The sequence below is a fragment of the Gobius niger genome (genome assembly GCF_951799975.1).
Source record: "Gobius niger genome assembly, chromosome: 14".
NCBI lineage: Eukaryota > Metazoa > Chordata > Actinopteri > Gobiiformes > Gobiidae > Gobius > Gobius niger.
Genome location: NC_136865.1, coordinates 22,839,884 through 22,852,688, shown reverse-complemented (window position 1 = coordinate 22,852,688; position 12,805 = coordinate 22,839,884). Strand labels below are relative to the sequence as shown.

The following is a 12,805-nucleotide window of genomic DNA, read 5'->3' as shown; positions in this document are numbered from 1 at the left end:
TTATTTCACTTTATTTCAAAATTAAGGCTAGATAGTGGTTGGAAGCGTATATGCGTCAATAACATGTAGAAAAAATAAACGCACCAATGTCAACAATGGCGCATTGCGAAAAAGCAAAGCCTTCCATAAATGCATGCTAGCGGATACCACTTCATTTGTAGGAATATATTCCAAATGCTTAGAGTAAAAACTACATCAATAAACAAATTATAGAGGAAAAGTTGTACTAAACAACAACAAAAAGGTTATTTCAAGGTCTTCCAAGCGTCATGTGTTGAGCTCACATGATTGGACAGGTTTCCAGTTTGCTCCCAGTCTGAAATAAATAAAACATTAGTCAGGGTTTCATAATGTTGTGCCGGATCATGGTGTGTGATATCGAACTCTGTGTTACCTTGCGAGGGGTGCTGGTGCTGACCAAATAGGACTGGGGCAGCAGAGCCTCAGAGATGCCCCCGGACCTGAAGGAGCGAGAGGCGGAGGACACGGAGCAGGAGCCCGATTTGTCCGAGGGGAGGCCGCACGACCCGCACACCACTGTCCGACTGCGCAGGTTGTACTCCCCGTCACTGCAGGTGCTGTGCGCCACCTGCTGGAGGCGAGAGGGAGAGGAGAGAGGGGCATGAAGGGCTTCTACCATGACATTTTTAGGGGAAGATGTGGCTACAAAAATGACCAGGGACAGGGAATGGTGCCTGATGCTAAAGCAAGGTATTGATTTATTTTATTAAAGGATAAGGAATTGACTCTGTGCATAACTTCAAATCTTAACAACGGCGCCCAAAAAGTGACTTCCTGTTTCGATCCAGCACACCAAAATAAAAGCACCATCACCACATTAGTTCAGCAGTTCATTAGTTCAGCTTTCTTTCTGTCAATAGATACAGACGGCATCTCTGGAATCGCCCATATACTGTATGGTCATGTTGGAAAACAGTTAAGGGGGAAAACAATTTGGGGAAAATCGAAACTTTCTCTAATTATTAAAAAACTACTTTAACAAATGCTGCATAATGAATATGGTTTTCTAGACAATAAAGATACAAAGACATGTATCTACCTCGGCGAAGCCACGCCCCCTTCTATGACGAGATGCCGTCTGTATCTATATGGACACTTAAAATGTGTGTATTTAATTATATTCTTGCAATGTTGCAAGTACCTGCTGAACTAATTAATGAGACAAGCTGTGTGCTTTTATTTTGGTGTGCTGGATCGACACAGGAAGTCACTTCTTGGGCAGCGTTGTTATGATTTGAAGTTATGCAGTCGATTACAAAATACCACTCACCATGTCATCCTCATCATCCTCAAAGTGTGAACGAGTCACTTTCCTCATGGCCATTTCCTAAAACAATAAATGAAAGTATTTGTATTACAGTATTTTCCTAATGTAACATTGTCGAAGTACCTCTCCGTTGGCGCTGATGAGTGTGGTCTGGAACACGTCTCCAGTTCCCCAGATCGACTGGTTCTTCCACACCAGGTCAGAGGGTGGATTATGGGCCACTCCCGCCCCGGACGCCCAAATCTGGATACATTATTACAGTAACGTTATAACAGCCAGAAGAGAGGGGAGGGGAGAGGGGGGACTGGTATGGGTGTCATCATGTGTACGAGCGCTCACCGTGACTCGCTGTCCCGCTTTCAGGGTGAACTTGGCAGGAAACTTGAAGGTGATGGTTGCACCGTTTCCTACTTGACGCTTCAGCTGCCAGTTTCCCAGATTCTGATCCTGAAAAAGAAGCATTATGAAATGTAAAACGGGATGTGAGATGTGAGAAATATGATCTGTATTTTCCCCCGTCCCTCCTCACCTCGTCCGCCTTGTTGCTGAGCCGCACATACTTGCCCTCCATGTCCACCTCGTCCACGGTGCACCTGCCGCTGGCGGAGGCCTGCTGGGTGATCCTGGTGCGGGACACTCCTCCGCCGAAGCTGGCCTCGCTGTCCGTGTCGTTGGCGCGGCGCCGCTTGGCCGAAGAGCCCTGCACCACGCGGGAATGGGCCGAGGACGCGGAGGTGCGGCTGCCTGACATCCGGGCGACTGCGGGAGGCGGGCTGGGAGACAGACGCAGCCTGGAGGCAGAAGGGGCACACGGGGTTAGAGCGGGATAATAGAATGATGACAATATTTAAAGAGGACGCATCAAGCAAATTTATAACTTTATAATTTATAACTTAGAACATTGGTTTGGGCGCCTCAGCATTAAAGAGACTAGATGCAAGTTGGTCATTTGTATACTCACTACTGCCACCTCAGGTCTTCTGCGTAACTGCAGCTAACACCTTTTGAGTGACAGTGCAGTTGTGGGGAAACGGGTCTGAGCTCATTCTACACATTAGGACATGGCTGGAACATGTAGGGGGAGGAAAATACTTAGTTTTAACATTTTTAAACTCCATATAGTCCCTTTAATATTTTACATCTTATGAATCACTTTTGGTTTTGATACACTACAAAAAGTAAATATCAAGCATTGGCTTAAATTACTTGAATTGAAGAAATGTATCTTGTTTTGAGTGGTTTTCACTCATTTAGACCTTTTTCCTGATCTGACCAAGATTATTTTGCTATAGTTTGATGACATTTCAGATGGTTCTAAGGTAAATCTCGCTTGAATTGAGAAAGTAAAACTGCCAGTTGGACAAGACCATTTTTCTCTCCTCTCAGAACAAGTTAAATAATCTAGGACAAATGCCCAACTAAATCTTAACTAGTCAAAAGAACTAGAATTTGGATTATTATGCTCAAATTGAGACATCTAAACTCTACTAAATTATTTTTTGCAGTGTATGTAGCACCTACAGACGCCAAACCTTCCAGCCTTATATGAATATTTAGCTTTTTCAGAAGGCATTGTCACATCGAATTCCTACTTTGATGTTTTCTTTTAAAATGAAATAAATCAAAATCCCCATAAACTTGTACATTTAAAGCTCTAGTCTGTCTCTCGAAATATATGCAATTTCAAGTATGCTTAAAATGTATCGATTGAAAGCATTAAATTATAGAAACCACATTAATCTCTAAGTAAAGCTTCAAAGTGGCATCTCTACAATAATGCTTTTTGTTCTGTTCACCTGCAGTGTCTCGCCTTCAAAGGCTAAACTCAATTGCCAACAAATGAATGAAACTATATAACCGGATTAAGCACCAGACCGGCTCACAGACCAGCCCCCCTGCCCTGTCCCGCCGCTGTACCTCTCCTCCTCTCCCTCCAGCAGCTTCCTGTAGGCGGAGATCTCCATGTCCAGAGCCAGTTTGACGTCCAGCAGCTCCTGATACTCGTCGAGCTGCAGCTGCATCTGCGCCCTCATCTCACTCATCTCGCGCTCCTTCTCCCCCAGCTGCCGGCGGGTGCTGTCCCGCTCTCTGGACAGGGCGTCCTCCAGGTCCCGGATCTTCGCCTCTCGGGCTGCCAGCTAAACAACGCCAAAGAATAATCACCAAAAATGTTATTTGGAGGAATGTTATAACAAGTGTATTTGTAACTTATAGTGACCATAACCTTTTCTCACTGGTCCATAAGGTAATCAAAGAACACATGTCTATAACTAAGCTCTCAATCATTCAGGAGTTTTCCATAATAGCAAGGTGTACAAAGAGTAGTCATCTGGACTGGGTTTGGCCTCAACAGTAACATATAATAGATAATTGACAATACAATAAGTTACTGACAGAATTTTTAATCTCTGATGAACTGAACTGAAAATACATAAGTAACAAAAGAGGTCAGTGATTATATGAACATGTAACTACTACTAAATATAAAAAATATTTCAGAGAGATAAAATAATGATGCAAATAATAATGCATTGGTTTTATATAGGGCTTTTCAGGACACTCAAAGATGACGTGGGTTTGTCAGGATATCCTTGTGAAGTTGGCCCCCCCATAGTGTCCAATTCACTCCAATAATCAATCAGTGATCAATAACTCAAAAACAGAGTGCGCACAGACGCTCATTTTTTGTCTATTAAAAAAAAATCTACCAAAGCACTGACAAATGGCACCATTTTCAAGTGAATTGGACACTATGAGGGGCTAACTTCACACAGGTAGATTACCTTAAAGCTGGGGTACCTGATTCTTCCTGTTCAAACAGTGACATTTTTTGTTTTGGCCCAAACTTGTTTCAAACTCTCAAAGTCCCTCCTGTGTCTTCAAATTGTTCACATAGTGTAATTATATGCACATTTCACACCAATATACGGCATTGAGTGGAGACAAAGTGAAGCAGGGGCGGCCACTCCCAAGATAAATTCCACTCATTTAGATTCAACTTCTATCATCCATTGCTCAATAAAACTTTAGGTGAAGACAATAACCTGGTTTGTGTTTTACTGTATATACACCATACTCTGAGGTGGCGAAAATAAATGTATTCAACAGCACAAAAAAATCAGGTACTACAGCTTTAATACATTTAACTGGCTTTAAATGAGGCAACATTTTCAAACACAGTCAGTGAAAAAGGGAGCATTACAACCTCATTTTATAATGTTTGCACCCTCAGTTTTTGACTCCCAATATATTTTAAAGCCAGGAAAGAATATCTATTTCTAACTCTGACGGGCCCTCAGTCAGTTTGTTCTGAAGCCGGCGCTGTTTTGGTTTGTGCTGACATGGTGGAAATACCTTTGATCATTACAAAGTCTGTATTTAGTGAGCAAAAGAGTTTTATAGTATCTGTAAACTATGCCCCCTGGTGTTTCACAAGGTTCATGCCTGTAAACAGTGCTCTGCAGCCAGTTTTCTGTTGTTATTACTCTATCATCCTGTCGTTGGTTTATCCAAATTGTAATCCATATGCTTTACTCTGCCATTAAACTGAGCACAAATGTATTGCATGTGCTATTTTATTGGATTTTCTAATACAGTATTTACACCTTCAAAGCTTTTGTTATAAATCCTTGACCAAAATCACACTTCCTCCATTATATTTGTCTGTTTTGTACATGAGCTTAATTTGATTTACAGTATTATTAGGTACACGCTTTCTTCAATCTCACTCTTTTCCGTGCATCACAATGAAACTAGAACAGATAATCCGTGCCCCAAACAGTTGCACAAACATTTCTCTTGCCGTTTCCATGGCCCCAACGGACGTCAGGAAACAATAGCTGCAGCTTCCTCCAGACCGAAATACGCTTCATAAAATTAGTCACAGAACTAACAGCGTGAATCACCGACTTTAAGTCCAGCCCTGCGTAAAAACAGACCTGTTTCTGGAGCTGGCTGAGCTGAGCCGACGTGGACTCCATCCTGACCCGGGTTTGCTGCAGCTCTTCGTGAGTGGCTCCCACCAGGTGACTGCTCCTGTCGGCCGACTGACGAGCATTCTCCAGCTGGAAACAGGAAAAAACACATTTACTTATAGAGTTGTTATTACCAATGTGAAACAAGGAACATCCAAGTCATATTTAAGACTCAAGCAGCCAGAGGAGACCTGCTCAGGACGAGGACACGCGTAATATCGGTCTGACCTTGGCGTTGTACGTCTTCTCGATCTCCTCCTTGTACAGCTTGATCTGCATGTCTTGTTGGTTGCGCATGTCGGTCAGAGCCTCGGACAGTTTGCTCTCGTACTCCTGCTGGTGCCCAGAGTCCAGCTCCACCATGCGGGACTCGTAGCGCCGTTTTGTCTCACGCACCTCCTGAAAACGGCAAATAAATAAAGCGCTCGGTTAAGGAGAAGTTATTGAAAAACAAATGCAAAAAAATATCAGAATATTTTGTTCCGGTAGGTGGTGCTGTGCATCAGGGTTGCCAGGTCGAATTTCCCATGTGCTCCTGCCTTGAGGAGAGACCGCCCCTTTCTAGCCTGTCACTGAAATGGACACTTTGTCATTCGAAAGAGTGATTTTTATCCAGAAAAAAAGATAGAAACAGCATATATTACATTTACACAGCAAAGCAAAAACCCACAGTTTTTTCACCCGTGACGAGTCTTAACTTCTTAACCACCGCCTGAACCGAGCACATTTTCTTGGCTTGGCTTTACCCTAATCTAAAAGCTTCTAGGAAAAAAAAAGAGCGACAAACATGAGACGAAAACGAGGCTGAAAACGCAACAAAAAAGTGATAAAATATGACAAAAACACCACAAAAGAGTAACAGAGAAGTGGCAACAAAGGAATGAACAGAAATGTCAAAAATGTGACTAAACACGGCAAAAATGCAAGGAAAAAGATCAATTAAAATGAAGTTTGTAGGTCTTAGCTTTCAAATAAGACGTTACACTGGCCTGTAGGCTGCAGGCTTTTAGATCTAGATTTTAGAGAAAATGCACTCGGTTAAGGCGAGGGTTAAGAGGTTAAGATTTGCCATGGGTGAAACAACTGTTGTGGGTTTTTGCCATGTTGTTTTAATGTGAAAAAGGCTATTTCTATCTTATTTCTTGATAAAAAAAAAACACTATTTCGAATGACAAAACCTCAATTTGAGTAAGGAGCAGTCTCTCACCATGGCATGGCCACATGGACTCTGTAAACTATAATTTAGTAAGAAACATTAAAAGTTCCAGCTGCACCGTGAATTTTCGGGTGTTTTTTTTAGATATTTTTGGCCAGGCTTGGGAGCAGAAAACTGGCAGCCCTGGTGTGCAAACTATATATACTGTAAATGTTATTGTCTCACAACAAGGAAAGAGAATGTGGCTGTGATCTTCATGTTTTTAAAGCAACTATTCACTTATCTAAACAAATATGTATTTTCTCCTTTGATTTTCTCCAGCAAAAACAACTTAAACAACAACTCTTTCTATTGGAGGAATATTTCACCAGTAGTTTCTGTACTTTTACTCAAGAGCTTGTTACATTGCACAGTTCTGAAGCGTCAGTGCGATTACACAAGTCTCCGTGTGTCCTTCACCTCTGAGTGGATGTTCTTCTGAAACTCAATCTCCTCCTTCAGCGTCTGGATGCGATTCTCTCCATCGACCCTGCGCAGCATCTCGTCCTGCAGCTGCTTTCGAGCCTCCGCCAAACTGGTGTCGAGCTGAAACAATAAACACAAAATAAGCATACAGTACAGAAACGACTTAAGGAAGCGGAGGTCGGCGCTTTAATCACAAACGCTAACGACCGAGAGGTTTGAAAAGGGTTTTTTTGGAGCGTAAAGACACAGCGCACAAAATGTCTTCCAGACCTAGTCGATATTTAGTATAAACTTGTGCCAGTAGCCACCCATAAATCAGGAAGCGCCAAAAACCACAAATTCCTCTGTTCGTATAAACCAGCGTTATGAGTCACGGCGTGGCAAACAGAGAATTGTGAATGAAAAAAAGGAATCAAGCAAGATTCAGTCCAGATGTGCTTCCAGTAAGTTTAGAGACGCATTGTTTGAAAATGTCCACAACTAAACAAAAGGAGGCCCGTTTGCAGAAATATGTTGAGTTTCTCAAACTGTGGTGCAGAAGATCTAGTGTTTGTTCATTTACAAGACAAACTTAATTAGGTTTCAGTTCTTGTTTAGGTCAGTCTTTCAGATCTGATTTAGACACGGTGTTGACCTGATATAGGGTTCAGGATCGTGATGTCATATCGTTAAGCATCATGGGATTCTCAGCGGGCTCATTTGATAATAAACTAAAGGAGAGTTTAAAAGGTAAAATGCTGGAGTTTTTGTTCATAATAAAACATTTGGACACTCCAGCAGCTAATGTTGTTCCACGGCTCTTTTGTCTGCTTTTTATACTGTTTTTAGCTGAAGTTATGGTGCGTTCCAGGCAACTGGTATCTTTCCCACTTGAAAATTGCGACTTACGACCTCAGAGCGTTTCACGTAAATAAAGTCGTATAACAAATGCAACAACAAGTTAGCTCATACGATGCTAACGTTATATGAAAGTTTCTCCAAACCAGATAGTTAAAAACATACGACTTAACGTTATGTTGAAAGCAGTGACCAAAAGTAACTGATGCAGTGGTTTTGTTACAGTTTCAACATTAGCTGCTCCTCCACTGGGGGGCGCCATTACTGTCTTCATCTCGTATACAAACACGTAGCGGTCTGGAGTTCTCCGAGTTTACAAGTTGTAATTACCAGTTCAAGGCATTTTTCCAAGTGGGAGGTGGAAAATTTACCAGTAACCAGTTCCCTGGAATGCACCATTAGTCTATGGGATATGTTGCCAACAAACATGGCGGATCTCCACGGTAACAGTACATTTAAAGCCCATTGTTTCATAGTGCATTCTAAGGAATAAATGACATTTTACACCAGCAAAACATGGGACATTTTAGCCAAAGCTTCACAATTTTAAATGAAAGGACGCCATAACAACATTTCGCAGACTCAAGGGTCAGTCAAATGTGTCCTTCCATTGAAAATGTCAAGAGCATATCTTGTGTTGGTGTGTACAATTGTATTTGACAGATATGTTTAAATTATTGTTAATATCAATGCTTGTTATGGCGATTATGAAAACCTTTATTTGGTTGAAACAGACTGAGTAAAAATCAAAAAAGTCCTGAACACTTCACTCCACATTGAATTGCAGTCTTCACTTTCACCACCAGATGTCTCCATAAACACCTAAAAACTACATTCTTCATAAGCACATTTATTTTTAACTCCAGCTACAATATCACATCCCCCCTTCACATTTAGCACAGTTGCAGGACAAGTTTACCTTGGCCACTTGTGCTTTGAGATCCCTGTTCTCCACCTCCAGGGTGCGCTTCTCTCCCAGCGCCGTGGACAGAGAGGCATCTTTGGAGTTCAGCAAAGCTTCCAAATCTTTAAGCCTTAGCTGAGCAGACGCCAGGTCCGCCTCCTTCTTGGTGTTTCTGCAGAGACACAGCACCCAGGCGACATATACTGATCAGCATTGCAAGATACACAAATGGAAATTCATGAAGCAATTATTTAGGTCGACCATTCCCAAAGTCCAGAGCAGATCCCAAAGACCCCACAAAAGGAGTTCATGTTTTTCTTCATAATTTCATAAATAACAGTGACTAAAGGCTAAATACTAATATAAAGTATTACAAGCTTTACTCTTTTGTGCGTGCTTGACATGCAGATAACTTCAGGGGCCCACCTGCAACACCTATGAGACCCTCAACTTACCCTAGATCCTATTTCAGGAATCACTATTATAGGTATTTCAATGTAAACAACAAAATATCTCTTCTCTGTGTGGTCTTATTATGCAGTAAAGCCTGCTAACTCCAAACAATCATATGCTGGGGACCACCTTATATAGTAAAGCATGCATTCGCAACCTTAGCCTCGAGTGGAAATTTGAAAAAGTTTCCTTGATGGTTTACAATGAGCTATTTTTGGAACGGGAGAAGAAGTCTAGTAGGGGAAAGACCTTCCAGTTTCAGAGAATATGAGTCACTGCAGGGATGTGCGTCCATAGGCTTCTGCATCTGGTCGCCGCAAACCAGAAGAAGTGTTTAGCCAAGTTACGCTGCCATGGAAACAGCGTGTCCGTCGACTCAATATTTATGGAAAGAGCTCCACAAACAGTGCCACGTATTGTACTTGAGCTCGTATAATGATTGCTTTGGTTGACGAGGAGGGAGACACGGGGAAAGAGTTAGTCATCAAAAGCCCTGTATGGACGGATGGATAAATGGATGGGAGGAGGAAGAGAGAGTGGGCTCGAAATGCAGCTGTGAGCAATGCAGAGGCTATGTCGGAGCCGGAGCGAGGGAAGGGAGTGGCTACGGGAGCGCACACGGCGTCAGCACAACTTAAATAAGCGTCAGTCGTTACCATGTGATTAATAACGCAGTTGTGGATTCGGAGGCAGGGTTGCATTCGGTAAATGCTTAGACCATGACTCACAGAGATGGGAATAACAGAGTGCAATAGATTTAGTGAGATGTGACAATTAGGAAGTTGACTTTTATTTGTTTTTATAAGAGAACTTGTATCCGTCTGATTTTGCCATTAGTCAGAGCACTACAAATTTAACGCTGCAACTTGATGCTACTTGATCTGTTTATACAGTGGCATGCAAACGTTTGGGCCAATGGCAAACGCGTGCCCAAACGTTTGCATGCCACTGTGGTTGCTGCGCGGCTGCTTGACAACGTTCAAATCTTGATGAACATTGGTGGGAAAAATAAAAATTAAAAAACGGTTAACAGAGGCTAGTAAAGTTACACTTTTATGCAGTGGTAGCAGTAATAAGTAGTATGTGTATCACTTTCTTTTACAGTACCTTGATACATTGTACCTAACTTAATTTAGTACAATGTAATGTGCTCTGTCATGTGTAATAACCTGTACCTATGGGTTAGATACACAATGGAATAACTTGTATTTGTACTTTGTAGGTACGTAATGTAATAGGACACGAGACCCTTAGGGTTAGGGCCTAAGGTTAGGGTTATGTCTTATTGCATTTTGTACCTACAAACTACAAATACATATTATTCCATTGTGTATCTAGTCCATAGGTACAAGTTATTACACATTGTAACAGAGCTCATTACATTGTACTAAATTTAGTTAGGTACAATTTATCAAGGGTACTGTAAAATAAAGTGTTACCGGTAATAGTAGTGACAAAGGTGGTGGTATCAGGTGGTATCATAACTGTGCAAGTCTTACATGATTTTTGTATATTGTATCTTTTTTTTGTACTATGCATATATTGTGTACATTTTATATGTACTTCTAGCACAACTTTACGATTCATGAGGAAAAAGCTGTTATCTTTATTATACTGTATGTATGTATACGTTGGTATGTGTCAAATGCCGGGCCCCCAGCCTCGCCCATAACAGTGAATCACTTTCACTCAAGCAGAGAATTATTTACTTTGTCATTCGGCAAACTGTTGAGAGAAGATAAACGGTACAAAACACTGGCACAAAGTCAGGCCCGGGGCTTTTAGATTAAAAAAAAAAAAAAAAGAGTAAAAGTCAATGTGAAGCTTTTTTAAGACGTCACGAGGAGTTCTCATGGCCGTGTCTAGACTAATTTTAATAAAGCGTTGGTAATTTGTAAAAGAGGATCTATGAGTCAGTATGTCACTCACTGCCTACTGTACATAGTTGTCTGCACACTCCCAGTCTGAAGCAACAGGGAGGAGCAATGACACACACCGAGCCAAACCACGTTTTTCAAGGTGCTCAAAAATGATCCCCACACAATATTATACAGTGTGTTGCTAAGAGATGGCGAGTATTTAGGACCATATAGTTCCTTTGAAGTGAGATAAGATAAGACAGAACTTCATTTATCTCACATTGGAAGAGGTCACTGCAGCGCTTAATATGCAGTGGTTGTGTGGAAATGTGCAATTAAAACAAGGATAAGAAGAAAGATTTACAAGGAATATTAACTTTAAGAAGGAAGGATAATAATATTGGGGGGGGGAAAGTATATGCAAAAATAGAAAAGTTGTAGTTTGAGTAAGATAGTGAGTGAAAGAGAACTGAAAACATTTAAAAAATAGAGTTTAAATTTGAAACCATAACACTGAGCCTATGCATGTGTCTCTTTTCTTTTTTTTTTTTTACCTCATAAACTGTATTACTCATTGCCATGTTCTACTTGCTACTGTAAAAATCTAATCTAAACTAAATATATGAGTCATTGTGTCTTCAACAAAGGACTTCCTTTGGGACTTAACAGTTAAATAGATGAACCAGAGCCGTAGCATTGGGCTGTGTGGCCAGTCCAGCTGCTCTGGGGCCTGGGAAGTGGGGGGTGTCCCTAGTTACGCAATATTTGTTTATATGATCCAACTTAAAGGGACAATACGGAGTTTAAAAATGTTCAAATTGTGTATTTTCCTCCCCCCACATGTTCCAGCCATGTCCTAATGTGTAGAATGAGCCCAGACCTGTTCACCACAAGTGCTCAAGTCCGAATTGCCGTAATGCAAGAGCTTAATATAGAAGGTGCAGTTACACGTATGACCTGAGGTGGCAGTAGTGAGTATAAAATGGCCAACTTGCATCTTGCCCCTTTGAAATGTGTTGTTGTGCATTATGTGGTTTTGCGTTTTGCAAAAGTATAATGAAAAAATACTGATTATATCCTAGATTTTAGTGATCAAAGGGTACCGGAATATCTTCAGCTTTGGTTGTTTTAGCTGCACAATGTGTCAAAATCAATTCTACTTAAAGCCACACTGCGTAACGTTCCACCAAGTCTGAGTCAAAGAACAACATTTTTCCCATTCCTGTCCCCACCCACCTGGCCTTCAGCTCCTTGTACTCCTCCTTGAGTTTGGCCAGCTCCAGTTGAAGCCTCGCTCTCTCTTTGGCCACCGAGTCCAGGGTCTGCCTCGCGTCGGCCAGCTCGGTCTCGTAGGCCGCCTTCAGTCCGCCCAGCTCGCGGCTCACCTCCGACTCAGACTCCGTGATCCGGAGCCGGAGTCCCGCATTCTCGGACTCCAGCGAGCGCACCTTGTCGATGTAGACGGCCAGGCGGTCATTGAGGTTGCACAGGTCCTCCTTCTCCTGCAGACGAGTGATACGGTTCGGGGAGACGACCGAGTTGGCCGCTTTGGGGGTGTTTTTGGGAGTCGCCATAGCACCTGGAAAGTCACAGCTGCATGAAGCCTGGTTTTCACGTCTGCCATTGCTTTTGGCATCAAAACTAATGACGCATTTACTAGATTACACCATCTGAAGACAAGTCTAAATGTATTCTTATGAGTGTGTGTCATAAGCATCCACATAGTCACAGGCTGTCATGTGCTGGCTGTCACTGTATGGCCAATGCTAATAACGTTACCCAATAGTTCATGGAAAAAGCCATAATTACAAAGCCCAAAAAAAAAAGAAAATCCTGGAAGCATGTCATGTTGTGGCTTATTTGGAAGGG

At 41.9% G+C, this 12,805-nt stretch overlaps 1 protein-coding gene across 1 annotated transcript; it reads right to left on the bottom strand.

The window, feature by feature from the left end:
- Positions 1-280: 280 nt before the first annotated feature.
- Positions 281-12,548, bottom strand: LOC306973485 (lamin-A-like; the record flags this gene model as incomplete). The annotated part of the gene is made up of 12 exons (XM_079570409.1): positions 12,173-12,548; positions 8,640-8,796; positions 6,878-7,003; positions 5,491-5,661; positions 5,227-5,352; positions 3,206-3,426; positions 1,818-2,079; positions 1,628-1,735; positions 1,412-1,531; positions 1,292-1,348; positions 395-589; positions 281-316 (listed from the first exon to the last, which is right to left on the bottom strand). The coding sequence occupies exons 1-12, from the start codon at positions 12,508-12,510 to the stop codon at positions 281-283; spliced, it is 1,917 nt and encodes a 638-aa protein (XP_079426535.1). The 5' UTR covers positions 12,511-12,548.
- Between the last annotated feature and the right edge of the window lie 257 nt (positions 12,549-12,805).